The sequence below is a fragment of the Poecilia mexicana genome, unplaced genomic scaffold (assembly GCF_051168715.1).
Source record: "Poecilia mexicana isolate PSO_F unplaced genomic scaffold, ASM5116871v1 scaffold_23, whole genome shotgun sequence".
Classification (NCBI taxonomy): Eukaryota; Metazoa; Chordata; class Actinopteri; order Cyprinodontiformes; family Poeciliidae; genus Poecilia; species Poecilia mexicana.
This window is the reverse complement of record NW_028263392.1, coordinates 22860088-22878351: the sequence shown is the minus strand read 5'-3', so window position 1 is coordinate 22878351 and position 18264 is coordinate 22860088. Positions and strand designations below refer to the sequence as shown.

The window sequence follows — 18264 nt, the reverse complement described above, 5'->3', positions numbered from 1 at the left end:
GTGTGTGTGTGTGAGAGCTGTGTGTGTGTGTGAGAGAGCTGTGTGTGTGTGTGAGAGAGCTGTGTGTGTGTGTGTGTGTGAGAGCTGTGTGTGTGTGTGTGTGACGATGCGGCGCCGTGTGTGTGTGTGTGACGATGCGGCGCCGTGTGTGTGTGTGTGACGATGCGGCGCCGTGTGTCTGCAGGAAGCTGGGCGCCAGCGAGGGAACCATCAACCAGGAGATCCAGCGCTACCAGCAGCTGGAGTCGGTGGCCGTCCAGGACATCAGGAGGGACGTCAGGAAGAAGCTGCGCCGCTCCAGCATGAGGGTCAGTTCGGGTCAAAGCTGCCAACCCGTCACCGTAGCAACAACTCAGTTATTAATTTTTACTTCCTCTGAGATTCATCTTTGAGTTTTATTGCAAATCTACAAACGTCTCAATACTGGAAACGATTTACAGCTTCTGAAACGTTTCTAAGCTGCTTTTATCTTTATTCCTTATGAAGGTTTTTCAGTCACTCAGGAGGAAGAAGTCAAACTGCATCTCGTTCACGGTTTTATTTTTTTACCTTTTTTGTGTTTTCCTTTTTCCTCATTCTTTTAAAGTGGAGAAAATATATGAAACATCAGTGAGAAACATTTCTAATCAGCATAATCAGGTTTTATTTCACCTCCAGAAGTCATCAATGTGTAAATCGAAACGTCTCGACGTGGATCCTGGAGGATGGTTCTGGTTCTGGTTCTGCTCTGACCCGTTTGTTTCCTGCAGGCTGCCTCCCTGAAGGATAAGTGGGGCCTGGGCTACAAACCCAGCTATAGCCGCTCCAAAAGCATCTCGGCGGCGGCGGGCCGGCCGCCTCAGAAACGGATCGAACGGCAGAGGTCAGAGTGCGAACGTAGAAACGTCGGGATGCTCTGCAGCCATCAGTCATTTCCTGCTGCGCTCTGATTGGCTCGGCTCTGCTGATGTCACAGAAAGCGTCTCTGTAACGTTTCTGTCTGCAGCTCTAAGATCGGAGACGTGGATGATTTCCCAGAAGTCCGTGTGGACGTGTCCGCTCCTTCGCCTCGCGTCACCTTCAACATCCATGAGCAGGTAAAGTCCTGCGCCCCCTGCTGGCGGGACGCGGACCGATCAGCAGGGATCCTGGTTAGACGCTGCAGGAACATTGTTGGACTGCAGCTTCACCTGACGCTGCTGCTGCTCTAACGGATCTGTTTTCTTCTTGACTTTGTTTAATTAAAGAATAAAGTTCAGGTTCTGGTCTCTGAGCGTTCACCTGTCAGCCCAGCAGAGATATTCAAGGTAGACGGTTCAATGTTAGGAAACCAAATCAGATCTGTCCTCTGATGAGCTGAGAGTCGAATCACAACAGGAGGCATAGCAGCTCTAACTTCACTAATAAACGTGTTTCTGCAGCCAAACATCTGATTTGATGCTGCGTAAGCAATAACTGCCTCATGATGTCATCCTGTTATGAATCTGCATCAGCAGCTTTCCTCTGTCTTTCTAACATCTCTGCATGTTTGGCTGAAGGCCTGAAACTGAAGCTTTTACTGCAGCATTCCTATGATTGTTGGGGCTTTTCTGGCTGGTTGAGCTGCTTTTCTGCAGCTGAAGTGATTTTATTTGGATGATCAAGTTCTCATTAATTCACACATAGATATACAATCATCTGCATATCTATATGTCTGTGTGTTGCTGAAGGCTCCACTGACCCGTTAGCCGTTTGTACACGGTCACAAATTAACGTCACATTTTCAAATGAAATATTTAGTTAGCAAGCTAAATTTGTAGCTCTAAAATTTTAGCTCGAAGCTAAATATTTAGTTCCAAATATTCTAAATATTAAGATCCAAGGTAAATATTTAGTTTGCAAACTCTGACTTAAATATTTAGCTTGTTAGCTAGCTAGAAAATCAAATATTTACCTTTGTGAATGTTTAGCTTCCTGCTTAGCTCTGAGCTGAATGGCTATGAAAACATTTAGCTTGGCAGCTGAATGTTATCGGCTGATTTAGTAAAACGTTGAAGGAAAGTCGTGCTGCTCTGATCGTCCCGTCAGAAGGTGGCGCTGTTGCAGGATTTGCCTCTTTGAGGCGTGAATCTCACTGTGACTGATTTACTGAGACCGGTGTCCCTCCGGTACGACGTGTTAGTGAGTTTAGTCTCAAGCTCCGTCCGGTTTGGTTTGTGTTTTCACTGTTAGCTCTGCGGTTAGCAGCTTTAATGCAGGCTTGTGTTCTTCCGACTAGGAAACAAAACCCACTCAGATCGGCTCTCCTGAGGAAAGTGACCCTGGTTTACAGGTACAAATATTAAATTATTCACTCTGCACTGTGTGACGACAAGGACATTTTAAGTTTTGTTTTGCAAATGAACAATATGGAAGCAGATTGTAGGTTCAGGAAGTGGAAATGTCAGGTGTGACTTGGTTCTGTGCTTTTCAGCGGAGGGCAGCGGCAGGGCCGCCTGCAGAGCCGCAGGTGAGGCGCGTTAACCGGGAAGGCGTTGCAGCCCGCCTGCTGGTGTCGCAGGAAAGAAATGTTTGCTGTATTTAAGACGCGTCGTGTCTGATCCGTGTAACTCCGCAGGACACAGGGACTCAAGCGGCAGGCGGGTCAGGGACGGCCGAGGCGCCGGCCGCTCAGGTGAGACGCAGCTGCAGAGCTGAGTAAGCAGTATGTGACGTAACATCGATGTGCGCATTACCGTAAGGTTTGCTGGATTGACGGGTCTGACAGATGGTACACCTGTTGTGTAAAATGTGCACGCTACATATCGCATGGATCAGATTCAGGGAATTGCATCGATTCTAATTAACTAAACCAGCAACAAAAGGCGAGTCATTTTAAAACTCACCGTGACCTGTTAGGTCTGCATTTACTTTGTTCTGTTAGTAATATTTTGGTTTTTTCTCAACATAATGTCGATGTTTTCGATAAAATGAGGCAATAAAAGGCAACTTAATTATTGTTCACCAAAAGCTACTCATTTTAACTGTTTCCAACTTTAGGCAAGCATCAGGCTAATATACAAACCCTTAAAATAAATTTAAATATTATTAAAAGGCAGATTTTTTTTAGAAACTCCACTGTGAAACATTTTATAGATTAGACAAAGATTTAAGATCTTTAAATTCTGCTCAGTTTATTTTCAAAATATACTTTTAATCTGACAAAAGATCCTCATCAGGAATTTATCCTCGTTAATTAAATATAAATGCATTTCATTTTTACGTTTTGACCTTATTCCTAACAAACGACCTGCGTCAGTCCCCGCCCCCATGTTTTACCCCCACCAGCTGACTTCTGACGGCCCAGCATGGTGGTGGCAGCATCATGCTGTGGTGTTGCTGGTTTATTGCAGAAAGTGGATGGAATAATAGAGGACTATGGAGGCCTCACTGGTTCTGTTTGGGTTGTTCTGACCCGGTGCCATCAGAAGAACCTTTGACCCCGGTTGTGTGAAAGGTCAAGCTGTTTCAAAGGAAGCAGTTTCCTGCTTCTGGGACAGAAGGTCCAGACGGTCCCCCAGCAGGATCGGAGCAGCCCAGCCCAACTCCCTGTCCCCCTTCCCATCTACTTCCTGCCCACTTCCTGTCCACTTCTTGTCTACTTCCTGTCCACTTCTGTCCCCCTTCCCATCTACTTCCTGCCCACTTCCTGTCCACTTCTTGTCTACTTCCTGTCCACTTCTGTCCCCCTTCCCATCTACTTCCTGCCCACTTCCTGTCCACTTCTTGTCTACTTCCTGTCCACTTCTGTACCCTTTCCCATCCACTTCCTGCCACCTTCCCGTCCACTTCCTGTCCACTTCCTGCCCCCTTTCTGTCCACTTCTGTCCTCCTTCCCATCTACTTCCTGTCCACTTCTTGTCTACTTCCTGTCCACTTCTGTCCCCCTTCCTGCCCACTTCCTGTCCACTTATTGTCTACTTCCTGTCCACTTATTGTCTACTTCCTGTCCACTTCTGTCCCCCTTCTTGTCCCCTTCCTGCCCCCTTCCCGTCCACTTCTGTCCCCCTTCCCTTCCACTTCTGTCCCCCTTCCTGTCCACTTCTGTCCCCCTTCCCGTCCACTTCCTGCCCCCTTCCCCTTACTTCTGTCCCCCTTCCCCTTACTTCTGTCCCCCTTCCTGTCCACTTCTGTCCCCCTTCCCGTCCACTTCTGTCCCCCTTCCCGTCCACTTCTGTCCCCCTTCCTGTCCACTTATTGTCTACTTCCTGTCCACTTCTGTCCCCCTTCCTGTCCACTTCTGTCCCCCTTCCCGTCCACTTCTGTCCCCCTTCCCTTCCACTTCTGTCCCCCTTCCTGTCCACTTATTGTCTACTTCCTGTCCACTTCTGTCCCCCTTCCCGTCCACTTCTGTCCCCCTTCCTGTCCACTTCTGTCCCCCTTCCTGTCCACTTCTGTCCCCCTTCCTGTCCACTTCTGTCCCCCTTCCTGTCCACTTATTGTCTACTTCCTGTCCACTTCTGTCCCCCTTCCTGTCCACTTCTGTCCCCCTTCCCGTCCACTTCTGTCCCCCTTCCCGTCCACTTCCTTCCCCCTTCCCGTCCACTTCTGTCCCCCTTCCCGTCCACTTCTGTCCCCCTTCCTGTCCACTTCTGTCCCCCTTCCTGTCCACTTCGGTCCCCCTTCCTGTCCACTTATTGTCTACTTCCTGTCCACTTCTGTCCCCCTTCCCGTCCACTTCTGTCCCCCTTCCCGTCCACTTCTGTCCCCCTTCCCGTCCACTTCTGTCCCCCTTCCTGTCCACTTCTGTCCCCCTTCCTGTCCACTTCTGTCCCCCTTCCCGTCCACTTCTGTCCCCCTTCCCGTCCACTTCCTTTCCCCTTCCCGTCCACTTCTGTCCCCCTTCCTGTCCACTTCTGTCCCCCTTCCTGTCCACTTCTGTCCCCCTTCCCGTCCACTTCTGTCCCCCTTCCCGTCCACTTCCGTCCCCCTTCCCGTCCACTTCCTGTCCACTTCTGTCCCCCTTCCTGTCCACTTCTGTCCCCCTTCCTGTCCACTTCTGTCCCCCTTCCTGTCCACTTATTGTCTACTTCCTGTCCACTTCTGTCCCCCTTCCCGTCCACTTCTGTCCCCCTTCCCGTCCACTTCTGTCCCCCTTCCCTTCCACTTCTGTCCCCCTTCCTGTCCACTTCTGTCCCCCTTCCCGTCCACTTCTGTCCCCCTTCCTGTCCACTTCTGTCCCCCTTCCTGTCCACTTATTGTCTACTTCCTGTCCACTTCTGTCCCCCTTCCTGTCCACTTCTGTCCCCCTTCCCGTCCACTTCTGTCCCCCTTCCTGTCCACTTCTGTCCCCCTTCCCGTCCACTTCTGTCCCCCTTCCCGTCCACTTCTGTCCCCCTTCCCGTCCACTTCTGTCCCCCTTCCTGTCCACTTCTGTCCCCCTTCCCGTCCACTTCTGTCCCCCTTCCTGTCCACTTCTGTCCCCCTTCCCGTCCACTTCTGTCCCCCTTCCCGTCCACTTCCGTCCCCCTTCCCGTCCACTTCCGTCCCCCTTCCCGTCCACTTCTGTCCCCCTTCCTGTCCACTTCTGTCCCCCTTCCTGTCCACTTCTGTCCCCCTTCCTGTCCACTTCTGTCCCCCTTCCCGTCCACTTCTGTCCCCCTTCCCGTCCACTTCCGTCCCCCTTCCCGTCCACTTCCTGTCCACTTCTGTCCCCCTTCCTGTCCACTTCTGTCCCCCTTCCTGTCCACTTCTGTCCCCCTTCCTGTCCACTTATTGTCTACTTCCTGTCCACTTCTGTCCCCCTTCCCGTCCACTTCTGTCCCCCTTCCCGTCCACTTCTGTCCCCCTTCCCTTCCACTTCTGTCCCCCTTCCTGTCCACTTCTGTCCCCCTTCCCGTCCACTTCTGTCCCCCTTCCTGTCCACTTCTGTCCCCCTTCCTGTCCACTTATTGTCTACTTCCTGTCCACTTCTGTCCCCCTTCCTGTCCACTTCTGTCCCCCTTCCCGTCCACTTCTGTCCCCCTTCCTGTCCACTTCTGTCCCCCTTCCCGTCCACTTCTGTCCCCCTTCCCGTCCACTTCTGTCCCCCTTCCCGTCCACTTCTGTCCCCCTTCCTGTCCACTTCTGTCCCCCTTCCCGTCCACTTCTGTCCCCCTTCCTGTCCACTTCTGTCCCCCTTCCCGTCCACTTCTGTCCCCCTTCCCGTCCACTTCCGTCCCCCTTCCCGTCCACTTCCGTCCCCCTTCCCGTCCACTTCCTGTCCACTTTCCGCCTACCTCGCTCATTGCTCTTCTGCTTCTCTCTGCTCGACCTTCAGCTGGACCCGGTCAGAACCGGTTCTGGCTGCTCTTTGGAGGGAATTTGCTGGTCTGCTGGAGTCGATGGTTTCCATCCTTGTGGGAAAACTTCTCTGTTTCATGGCGCCGTTCAGTCTGTGGACACCGGGTCGCTTCGTCTTTTGGTTCTTTGGGTTTTCAGGCCGTTGGACCCGTTGTTCCGTCTGGATCCCGCCGGACTGACTCTCTGTCCCTCTCTGAAAGTTTCCCGAGGAGTCCGAGTGCGAGCTGTTGTCCGTCACCATCGACGACCCATCCCACCCTCATCATCACCTTCACCTCCATCCTCCATCCTCGGCGGAGGGCCAGCAGTCGGTGTTCAGTGCCCCCGCCACGCCCGCCGTCTTCTCACCCGCCGTTCCCTTCCAGCACTACGACTCCAGGCGCGACGACCCGTCCTCTTCGTCCTCCGAGGACTCTGAGAAGGAGGATGAGTTCGAGAGACCGCCGAGCTACCGCCGGCCGCTGTGAGTGAAGCCGCGGTTTGGTTCTGTGCTGCCATGCTGAAGTGGTTCTGAGTTGTGTCCGTTTGCTCTGGTTCCCTTTCCAACCTGATGGAGTTCAAACTCCAATATCGGCTCTGGCAGCACAAAGTCGGGACTGGAGCAAACCGTGGCTACAGCTCAGAGCGATTCTCAGCTTCAGGCTCTAAATGGAGTCGCCCAAGTCCATTCAGATTATCTCAGGATGAGTAGTTAGCTGGCTATCCATCTATCCAGAGCTATTTAGCTAGTTGGGTAGCTATCTAGCCAGCTAGCTAAATGGATTCCTGGAAACTAGATGGCTGGATCGCCAGATAGACAGTTGGATATCTATTTTGCGATTTTGCTCTGTAGCTTGATGGATAGATTGAAAGTGAGCTGAACATCTATCGAGCTAGATGGCTAGTTGTAGTAATATCTAGTTGTGGCTTTTCGCCCAGCAACAGAGCTGGATGAAGAGCAAAACGTTTTCTAAACTAAGATATTTTCTCATGCAGTAGAAATGAACATTCCATGTTGATCACAAAGAGCAGCGGCTCCTTGTTGTGGTGATTTTCGGGGTAAATGTTGGTTCAGGAAGCCTCTGTGTTTCTCAGCCATCCGTCCCATAGGAAGCCGTCGGGCTTCTCGGCCGTCAGCCAGCTGTTCAGCGAACGCTGGCCCGGCACGCCGGCCAGCCGCAGCTTCGGCAGCCCGGCGCCGGAGAAGAACATCGACTTCGAGCTGGACGTGCGCGTGGAGATTGACAGCGGGAAGTGCGTCCTTCACCCCACCACTCAGCAGTCAGAGCACGAGGACGTCGCCCTGCGCAGGTCAAACCCTCTCTCACTGGTTGGGTTCGCAAATGTGCGCCGATGGAGAACTTCTTCTTCTTCTGTGTAGGAGCTGCGACCGCATCCTCAGGAGTCTGGACCAGGATTCTCCTCCAAAGAAGAAGAAGCTGCAGCCGGCCTACAGCTCCTCCACTCACCTCCTGGCCGGGAAGAAAGGCCCTGCCACCCTGCAGACCAAGTCCAACGACCTGGAGACGACGGTCTTCTACATCCCCGGCGTAGACGTGAAGGTCAGCAGCTCTCTGAACGTCTTCCTCCCTCCGGGTTTGGGATTATAATCTGAAATCGTTCTGCTTCTCCTGCAGCTACACTACAACTCCAAGACGCTGAAGACGGATTCTCCCAACGCCTCGCGGGGATCCTCTCTGCCCCGCACGCTCTCCAAAGAGTCCAAGCTGTATGGTATGAAAGATAGCAGCCCAAACCCCCCCAATGCTGTCCACTGCAAGACTAACTCGCTCCTAGCTCCCCCGCCCCCACCTGTTGCTGCAGGTACCGTGCATTTCTCCGTTTATAGCTGCATGCTGTTGCACCCTCTCCATCTGATGAGCTAATTGGACTCTGGATATCTGTGTTTCTAGCTATCAAGCTTTCTATTGCTGGAAACGGCTAGCTACCTTTCTGACGAGCTAACGAGCTAGCTAGCTATCTGTCCAGGTAACTTACTGGACAGGTAGCTATCTATCTGACTATTGAGCCTATTGAGCTTTCTTGCTATCAAGCTATTTATCAAGCTGTCTGTGGCCATGTGTAACTATCTACATAGCTAGCTAGATGGCTATCTAGACCTAGATACCCAGTCATCTAGCTAGATAGTTAGCTATCTTTTTAGCTATTGAGTTATCAATATATGGATATCTTTCTAAAGATTGCTATCTAGTTATTTATCTATATAGATAGCTATCACTGTAGCTATATAGCTATCTACATTGAAGCATCTAGCTGCATGCTGCATGCTCCTCCGTCTGATGAATTAATGTGAACTCTTCAGTATTTATCTTTCTATCTGTACAGCTATCTATGTAGCCAACAGTGAGACAGCTATGTAGCGTTAGCAATCTGTCTGGATAGCTAGCTATCTGTCTCTGTCTTGAAGGCTGTCAGTGTTTCTAGCTGCATGTCCCTCTCCTCTGCTCTGATGTGAACCTCTGGATTGGAGTTCTTGTGGTTTATAGTTGAAGCAACCCGCTTCATCCGGACTGCTTCTAGCAGTTTCAGCTCCGGCTCTGTGTTCCTGCAGCCAAAGGGAAGGGCGTCGGTGGGGTGAAGACAGCCAAGCTGTACGCCTGGGTGGCGCTTCAGACTCTGCCGGAGGAAATGGTCATCAGTCCGTGTCTGCTGGACTTCCTGGAAAAAGCTCTGGAGACCATCCCCATCACGCCGGTGGACCGGAGCTACGCAGGTCGGTTTTGTGCCGCTGACGGCTTCTTCCACCGACTCGGCGCTCCTCATTTCACAGTCTGTTTGTCTTGGTAGCCACGGCAACCCAGGAGGAGGACATGGGCCAGTTTGACCCGGTGGACCCGCTGGAGGAGTCCACCACCTCGCTGGTCTCCTCCTCCACCTCGGCCTACTCCTCATTCCCGGTGGATGTGGTCGTCTACGTCAGAGTCCAGGTTTGACCCGAACCGTGACCTCTGCAGCTGCAGCTAGTCTCTCTGGTGCCGTTTGGTTCTGACGGACCCGTCTGCTTCCAGCCCTCCCAGATCCGCTTCAGCTGCCTGCCCATGTCCAGGGTGGAGTGCATGCTGAAGCTGCCGTCTCTGGACCTGGTGTTCTCCTCCAACCGCGGAGAACTGGAGACGCCGACAGGAACCAACCCCACGGACGGGCCGCACCCGCCGTCCTCCACCCCGCCGGGGCAACACGGCCCCAAGCTGCCCCCCAGCAGAGGTAGGGGGAAAGTTCTGCTGGGACCCGCTGGATTCTTGACAATTGGCACTCTACCGCAAATGCGCTAATAGCAAAGCAAATTTTTCATTTGCCGTTTTGCTAACTTTGAAAATCTTTAGCTTATAGTTTTTTATGAATAAATTATAAAGCGTTAATTAACATGACTTATTACAAATGTTCCATAAAATAGTGTTGGTGCATTGTCTGGTTCTGGTTAGCTAACAGACGGTGCGTTTGTTCCAGCGTCTCCCCAGCTGGGCAGCCCGTTGGGCCGAAGCCGCCACAGCAGCAGCCAGTCGGACCTGACCGGGCCGCCCAGCAACTCGTCCGGCCTGAGCTTCACCGCCTGCATGTCGGACTTCTCCCTCTACGTGTTCCACCCGTACGGCGCCGGGAAGCAGAAATCGGCCGTCACGGGCCTGCCTCCGGGCCCGGGGCCTCTAGGTAAGCGGTCGAACTCCGAACCTTTAAGGTCACAGAGCGGCAGACCGAACTCTGACCCCGGTCTCCCGCAGACGACGAGCCGTCGTCGGTGACGGGCCGGAAGGACTCGCTGTGCATCAACCTGGAGTTCGTGAAGGTCAGCCTGTCGCGCATGAGGCGCACCGGAGCGCCGACCTTCATCGAGAGCTTCGCCTCCAAGGGAGGCAAGATGGACACCACCCTGATCAACATCTCAGGTAGGAGCCCATGAAACTAAGGACACCCTGTGCCCAGCTCTGGTCCGTTCATGGTTCCTCAGGTTCTTTGACCCGCTGCAGCATCTCAGTCTGGTTCGAGGTCTGGGCTTTGAGTAGGCCGCCCTGTTGTAGATCAGCTGCTGAGTTTTGGGTCTTGGCTCTGTTGATGACCCGGTTTGGACCGAGCTTCAGCTGTTGGACAGATGGTTTGGCATCAAAGGTGTCCAGTTCCTGCAGCTGAGGAGCGGTCCCACAACATGACCCCTCCACCGCCGTGCTCCAGCCTGGCCAGCGGGGTGTACTTATTTTCCTATGGAGGAACCAGCAGGTAAAGGTCAGGCTGCAGCGTCTCCTAGCAACCGGCTGGAGGACAGGCCGGGCTCGGCCAGCAGGGGGCGCAGCGGCAGGTCTCTGAATCAGAGGTTTCTGCAGCGATTAGAGCGGTGTGGCTGTGGTTTTAGAGGAAGTGACGTAGGTTAAACAGGAAGTTGTCGTTGCAGCCGTGTGCGACATCGGGTCGGCTTCCTTCAAGTACGACATGCGGCGCCTGAGTGAGATCCTGGCGTTCCCCCGGGCCTGGTACCGCCGCAGCATCGCCAGGCGCCTCTTCCTGGGAGACCAGACCATCAACCTGCCGCGTAAGCACTTCCTGCCCCTGAGCTCCTGACGCTCAGCGGCGGTGGCCGTCTCATCAGCCGTTTCCCTCCACAGCCTCGGGTCCCGCCACCCCGGACTCGGCGGAGAGCATCGCTCAGCACCTGTCGCCCGAGTCCAGCCGGAAGGCGTACTGGAGGACGTGGGACGGTGGTTCGGCGGCGCCGCACGCGTCGCAGTCGCCCAACGTCTTCTCGGAGCACGCCAACATGTCGCCCGGCGGCCTGGGCCACCTCAAGTCCCCGGCGCCCGGCCGCACCCGCAGCGTGTCCGACTCGTCCGCCCCCAGGACCGGTAACTGCCCCCGTGGGTCAAACCGCCCCGGCGGCGGCTTCCTCCTGACCTTTGACCTCTCTCCTGCAGAGCCCATGGCCAAAACCTCGACACCCGCCTTTGGGAAGAACGGGAAGTCGGCCGGCCAACAGGGGTCGCCATGGGAGACGCTGGTGGTGTTCGCCATCAACCTGAAACAGCTGACCGTCCAGATGAACATGAGCAACGTCATGGGCAACAACACGTAGGTGGTCGCCTAGCAACCAGCAGCCATTTTACCCTGAGGCCGGCCGAGGTTCTGCTGGGTCCAGAAATCACTAAATTAGTAGATCAGAAAAAAATCAAAGATTGTGAACTTCTGGCAGCTCCTGATTGGCCAGACTACAGGTTAGCAGCTTAGCATTAGCCTCTGCTCATTTTTTAAAATGTTTGTTAGCAGAGAAAGGAAACACAATATCAAGAAAATATCAGAGTTTTGTGGTTCAAAAGATGAAGGCTGACACCAAACATATTCATCCAATTGGAGATTTCAAAATTAAATTTTCCACCACAACCTTGGCGGCCATCTTTAAAACTGCTGGGTCTCGTGGACCTGAGTTTGTCTGTGGATGATGGCGGCGTTCCTGCGGTTGCAGCTGGACCACCAGCGGCCTGAAGAGCCAGGGCCGCCTGTCGGTGGGCAGCAACCGCGACCGCGAGATCAGCATGTCGGTGGGCCTGGGCCGCTCCAAGCTCGACTCCAAGGGCGGCGTGGTGGGCGGCAACATCGACGTCAACACCCTGGAGATGGTCGGTGAGTAAACGCCGGCCGCAGCTGCTGAGCTCATCATAGGAGCTGCTGCTCAGAGCAGGGCTGGGAAAAACGTTGAAGGGTTAATAGAGGAGCCATGTTGGAATGACTTCCTGGAGGTGGAGCTTCAGAAAGAGCAGGAGCTTCTTAAAGAGACAGACGCCCAATTTGAAGGTATTAAATAAGCAAATAAAAATTGTCATATTTGACATATTCAGCACTTTTATAGAACTGAAGGTAATATAGTTACTGGATTGTTCTACAAAATGATTCTGTTTGCCGGGAATATATCAAATACTGACTCTTTAAATTCATGTATTTAAAATTAAGGTCTTAAAATGTCTAAAATTCGTTAGTTGACCTTAAACATGTTAATCACGGGTCTGTGCTTCACAGAACTACTGCATCTCATTGCATGGAGTTTATTTTTCTGTCCACCATATCTTCATTGTGTTCTGCGACTACCGCTAGCTAGATGCTAACGCCCCCTAGCCAGCTAGCTAGCTTCCAGGACGACGTGTGTCTTTGCCACTGGCTCCCATCTGTTGCTGATGCTGCATTCATTCTGTGCTACTGAACTCTGCTGAATAAGATACGACTTTGTCTTTAGTACGTTTCCGTCCTGATGCTGCTCTTAAATTTCATCCATAATGTCTCGGAGGGTTTTATATTTGTGTTGGTGGTTCTGCTGAGAGTAAATGCAGCGAGTCGGCTCTGCTCTCAGCCGTGTTTGTGTGGCTCTGCGGTTTCTGCAGCCCACATCTCGGAGCATCCCAACCAGCAGCCCGGCCACAAGATCCAGATCACCATGGGCTCCACGGAGGCGCGGGTCGACTACATGGGCTCCAGCATCCTGATGGGCGTGTTCAGCAACGCCGACCTGCAGCTGCAGGACGAGTGGAAGGTCAACCTGTGTACGGTGGACAGCAGCCTCTCCGAGAAAAGGTACGGCTGGGGTGAGGGGTCACCACCAGGTGGCGCACTGGAGTCACAAAGAACATCTAGAAACATTTCTGCCTCCATAGAGGAGAACAGAACTGAAAATAAAAGCAGCAGCAGAGTTTAGAAAAGAGAGAATAAAGTCATGACAAGATGCTCGTCTTCCTCATCCTAACAGTTTGGTTCAGAATTTAATCTCTTTTAAAACAAACACAACGATTTAATCTGGTTCTAATACTCTCACAGTAACTTTAGTTGGCAGAAAAAAAATAAACCAAAATGTTTTAATCTCATCTGATTAGCTGATATTATTGTTTCATATTTTGTGCAAAATATTAAAAAGTCGAAAGTGAAGAAGTTGAAATGAATATTTTTACTATTTAGTGTAAAATAAACATCCTAGTGAATCATCTTCACTTTTTCTTCAGACTGTGGATTAAATGTAACAAACTGAGTTAATAAGCTGAACCTCCAAACAGTTTAAAGACTTAAAATAAACAAAAAAGCAGCTGGAGGTTAGTCCAGATAAATGTCTGAACCGTGCGTAGTGACTCATCTGTCTGTCCTCCAGTGAGATCTTTGTGCATGGCGACCTGCAGTGGGACATCTTCCAGGTCATCATCTCTCGCTCCACAACGCCCGACCTCATCAAGATCGGCATGAAGCTCCAGGAGTTTTTCACCCAGCAGTTCGACACCAGCAAGCGGGCGCTGTCCACCTGGGGCCCCGGGCCCTACCTGCCCCCCAAAACGCCCGTCAGCGCCGAGAAAGGAGCTACGGAGCTCTGTAAGGGCCACCGGGGGGCGCACCACTCACTGCATTGGATCTGAGGGCTGCTGCCTCAGATTAACAGCCAGCGGCAGCAGATTAGTGGCCAGCGGCAGCAGATTAGTGGCCAGCGGCAGCAGATTAGCGGCAGCAGATTAGTGGCCAGCGGCAGCAGATTAGCGGCAGCAGATTAGCGGCCAGCGGCAGCAGATTAGCGGCAGCAGATTAGCAGCAGCAGATTAGCGGCCAGCGGCAGCAGATTAGCGGCCAGCAGATTAGCAGCAGCAGATTAGCGGCCAGCGGCAGCAGATTAGCGGCAGCAGATTAGCGGCAGCAGATTAGCAGCCAGCGGCAGCTGATTAGCGGCAGCAGATTAGCGGCCAGCAGATTAGCAGCCAGCGGCAGCAGATTAGCGGCAGCAGATTAGCGGCCAGCGGCAGCAGATTAGTGGCAGCAGATTAGCGGCCAGCAGATTAGCAGCCAGCGGCAGCAGATTAGCGACAGCTGATTAGCGGCCAGCAGATTAGCGGCCAGCGGCAGCAGATTAGCGGCCAGCAGATTAGCGGCAGCAGATTAGCGGCCAGCGGCAGCAGATTAGTGGCAGCAGATTAGCAGCCAGCGGCAGCAGATTAGTGGCAGCAGATTAGCAGCCAGCGGCAGCAGATTAGTGGCAGCAGATTAGCAGCCAGCGGCAGCAGATTAGTGGCAGCAGATTAGCAGCCAGCGGCAGCAGATTAGCGACAGCTGATTAGCGGCAGCAGATTAGCGGCCAGCGGCAGCAGCAGGTTAATCTCCTTCCGTCTCCCAGCAGACGTGGACGCTGCCCATCACCGCCACTGGCCCGGCGTGCTGAAGGTCGTCGCCGGCTGCCACATCTCGCTCTTCCAGACGCCGCTCCCCGAAGACACCGTGCAGCTCGGTGGCTCCATGAGTCTCCATGGCAACCACACGACGCTGGCCTGCTTCCACGGGCCCAACTTCCGGTCCAAGTCCTGGGCGCTGTTCCACCTGGAGGAGCCCAACATCGCCTTCTGGACTGAGGCGCAGAAGATCTGGGAGGACGGTGAGGGAGGGGCTTCTGCCGCCCGATCGGCCGCTAACCGCTTCCTGCCCGACTGACTCGCTTCCTGTCTGGCTGCAGGCTCCAGAGACGACTCCACCTACATCGTGCAGACGCTGGACTTCCATCTTGGCCACAACACCATGGTAACGAAGCCGTGCGGCGCCCTGGAGAGTCCCATGGCAACCATCACCAAGATCACACGCGGTCGCCACGAGAACCCGCCGCACGGCGTCGCCACGGTGAAGGAGTGGTTCAACTACGTCACCGCCATGCGGAACAAAGGTACCGCCCATAGAACCGAGCGGGTTCAAGGTGAGGCGCCAGGGCCGTGTGCGGCCCCTGGGCTGCTTTGTCTACGGCCCGACGACTCAAGAAGAAAGAGAAAAATCAGGACGAAACTTTGAGTTTCATCGTAAAGTCATTTATCTCCAAGCTTCCTGGTTTCTTTCTGTTGTCATGGTAACCAGGGACTCGTTGACTTTGGCGATCCCAGATCTGCTGGATTAAAACGTTTCTGAATACAGGAAGATTTTTAGATCCAGATCAGAAAAGATGAAATATTATTCAGTTTTCTTCATTTAACAATAAAAATGATCAAAACTCGTCTGACATCCCGACTGGAACATCTGATTACTTCATTAAAAGTAATTCATGCTTCGTTTATTGTTGATTACCTCACAACATTTTGGTGATCTCAGTTTTTAAAAATAGTTATTGGTTTTCAGTCATTTTGAACTTTTCTGCATGAAAAAAGAAAAATAACACGGACAAAACCAGAACAGAAACATTTCATTTCTGTCACGGACAAGAACAAAGTTTAGATGGAAGCAAAAGTTTATTAAAGTTTAATAAGCTTATTATTATTTAATAAACCTTATTAAAGCTTGTTAAAGTTTATTAGTTTATTAAACATGAAGAATAAATGCAGCTGAACGTTTTTCTAAAACACAATAAAACTTTATTGTGTTTGTTCAGCAAAGGCTCCACTTCTGTTCATAATCCATGTGAGAAACGTTTTATCAGCCGGATGACATTGATCCGACGGCTTCGTCTGCAGAGCGCCTCAGTGACCTTTGACCCCTGTGCTGCAGAGCTGAACCTGCTGCGTAACGTGGACTCCAGCGGCGAGCAGAGCAGCGAGGCGGCGCGCAGCTCCAGCCTGCTCAGCAGCTTCCGGGGTTCGCACGCCTACGACCACGAGACCGAGACCATCTTCGCCCTACCCAGAATGCAACTGGACTTCAAGTCCATCCACGTGCAGGACGCTGACGAGCCGGCGCTGAGCGGTGGGCTGCCGGTGTTCTGACCCGGTTCCGCTCTGGGTTCCGTTCCGGTTCTGACCCGGTTCCGGTCTCTGTTGCAGACGCCGGCTGTAAGCCGAAGGTGGAGTGCAGCATGGTGACGGAGTTCACCGACCACATCTGCGTTACCATGGACGCGGAGCTCATCATGTTCCTGCACGACCTGGTGTCCGCCTACCTGAAGGAGAAGGAGAAAGGTGAGCTCACCTGGTTACCATGGCGACCAGCTTCAGGCTGAAACCAGGCGCTCCGACGGCTGATGAACAATGTCTCCTCGTCCTCTTCCTCAGCGCTCTTCGCCCCGCGGCTGCTCGTCGCCCGGCAGGGCCAGAAGAGCCCCACGGCGCCGCAGGACGACGCCGGCGGCGCGCAGAGCGAACGCGACGACGCCGTCAACTACACCACCGTGGACTGGAGGGAGTTCATGTGCAACACCTGGCACCTGGAGCCCACGCTCAGGTGAGGCCCCGCAGGCCCCGCCCCCACGATAATCCAGAATAATCCAGAACCAAAATGTGGCGAAAATCAGAGCAAAACCTGAAATTACAGCTTGATTCCAAAACTGAAGCTGATATTATTATTAATATGCATCATAATAATAACAGAATTTAGTAAAAAAGACCACATAAATTAGCCATGTAAAAATGAATGAAATAAACATTTTAGTGATATTGAACTATTACAAAATAATTTATTTGGTTATTTTCATTTAAATTAATTAAATAAAAATAAATGGATTAAGTTAAAATAATAAAATAAACCAGAATCGCTCTCTAAAGTGAGAAATCTGTGTTATTACAGCTTCTGTTAATAATAAAATGCATCTGCCACGAATGGAGGCCTCGGTGGTCGCAGGTTCGATTCCCGGCCTGGAGACATTTGCTGCACGTCTTCCCTCTCATTTCCATGTTTCCTGTCAAACTGCTGCCACAGAAACGCAACTAAACCTTTAACAATAACAATAAAATGCATTTCAGGTCATGTTTTATTTCAGTTTGCATCAAAATGTGTCCATTTTTTATTGGTAATCTGGTTTTTACATATTTCATATAGAAATACTATAAAACTCTGCAGATTTTTTCACCAGATTTAGTTTCATGAGATAAAAACAAAGAAATAGAAAGAAAATAAATGATTTACTAAAATATAGGAAACTTTATTTACAGTAAAAGCTGAACTTAAGCATAATGATGATGCGTTTCCTGTTTTAAGAGTTTCTTCGTTTTTATTTTGAGGACTGTGCTGAGGGCGGCCATCTTGTTTGTGTTTCCAGGCTGATCTCCTGGACCGGCAGGAAGATCGACCCGGTCGGGGTGGATTACATCCTGCAGAAGCTGGGCTTCCACCACGCCCGCACCACCATCCCCAAGTGGCTGCAGCGCGGCGTCATGGACCCACTGGACAAGGTTCTGTCGGTTCTGATCAAGAAGCTGGGCGCCGCCCTGCAGGACGAGAAGGACAGGAAGGGGCGGGACAAAGAGGAGCACTGAGGGAGGGACTGGGACCCAACTGGATCTGACTGGGAGATTCGGCTGGAACCCAACAGGGCTCCAACTGAGATCTAACTGGGACCCACTGGAACCAAACCAATACAGAACTGGGAGATCCAACAGAGATACTACAGGGACCCAAATGGGACCAAAGTGGAGCGTAACTGAGATCCAGCTAGGAGCCAACTGGGATTGAACTGGGAACCATCCGGACTGATTCCTCTGACCACTCTTCATGCAGAACCATGCTGCTGCTGCATCATCGACCTGATGGACGGTCTAGTTCATGTAAACACACCCTGGCCTTTTCTTTGTTTCCCATGGAAGACGATCAGGCATGCTTCATGTAGGATAGTGACCATCAGCAGCTGCTCCGCAGACCTCACCGTGGTTGTTTTAACTCTTTATTTCTGGGGTGTGGGAACAGTACGTGACTCTGGTGTTGTAGCTCCGTCTGTTTTTAATCCGCGCAGTAGAACCAGTGTACATAGATCCGTTTCTTAAGTGTGTTGATTTCTTAACGTAATAAAACCATTCAAGGTGAAACCAGGAAGTGATTTCTTCCTCAGGTCCCCTCGGTTTGGGACAATTCTCCAGGTTCCCCAGGTTCTCCAGGCTCCCCAGGTTCCCCAGGTTCTCCAGGTTCTCCAGGTTCCCCAGGCTCCCCAGGTTCTCCAGGCTCCCCAGGCTCCCCAGGTTCTCCAGGTTCTCCAGGTTCCCCAGGCTCCCCAGGTTCTCCAGGTTCTCCAGGTTCTCCAGGCTCCCCAGGTTCCCCAGGCTCCCCAGGCTCCCCAGGTTCCCCAGGCTCCCCAGGCTCCCTAGG

General features: G+C 52.2%; 1 protein-coding gene across 11 annotated transcripts in view; it reads left to right on the top strand.

Moving 5' to 3' along the window:
* LOC106923943 (bridge-like lipid transfer protein family member 1) overlaps positions 1–17987 on the top strand; it is a 46455-nt gene extending 28468 nt beyond the window's left edge. For 3 of the 11 annotated variants that reach the window (XM_088003492.1, XM_088003491.1, XM_088003485.1), the window contains 27 exons: positions 185–308; positions 750–862; positions 986–1076; positions 2237–2290; positions 2432–2467; positions 2576–2632; positions 6480–6742; positions 7354–7569; positions 7640–7820; positions 7896–8082; positions 8831–8992; positions 9067–9206; positions 9288–9483; positions 9727–9927; positions 9999–10163; positions 10664–10801; positions 10875–11111; positions 11181–11334; positions 11726–11883; positions 12636–12825; positions 13391–13605; positions 14396–14650; positions 14729–14932; positions 15742–15936; positions 16014–16148; positions 16242–16410; positions 17225–17987. In XM_088003492.1, the coding sequence (XP_087859618.1) occupies positions 185–308; positions 750–862; positions 986–1076; positions 2237–2290; positions 2432–2467; positions 2576–2632; positions 6480–6742; positions 7354–7569; positions 7640–7820; positions 7896–8082; positions 8831–8992; positions 9067–9206; positions 9288–9483; positions 9727–9927; positions 9999–10163; positions 10664–10801; positions 10875–11111; positions 11181–11334; positions 11726–11883; positions 12636–12825; positions 13391–13605; positions 14396–14650; positions 14729–14932; positions 15742–15936; positions 16014–16148; positions 16242–16410; positions 17225–17441 (4453 nt within the window). In that variant the 3' untranslated portion in view covers positions 17442–17987. Of the gene's footprint in view, positions 1–184; positions 309–749; positions 863–985; positions 1077–1226; positions 1287–2236; positions 2291–2431; positions 2468–2575; positions 2633–6479; positions 6743–7353; positions 7570–7639; positions 7821–7895; positions 8083–8830; positions 8993–9066; positions 9207–9287; positions 9484–9726; positions 9928–9998; positions 10164–10663; positions 10802–10874; positions 11112–11180; positions 11335–11725; positions 11884–12635; positions 12826–13390; positions 13606–14395; positions 14651–14728; positions 14933–15741; positions 15937–16013; positions 16149–16241; positions 16411–17224 lie in introns of all 11 variants that reach the window. The other 8 variants (XM_088003489.1, XM_088003487.1, XM_088003488.1 and 5 more) reach the window with 5 other exon arrangements.
* The last annotated feature ends 277 nt before the right edge of the window (positions 17988–18264 follow it).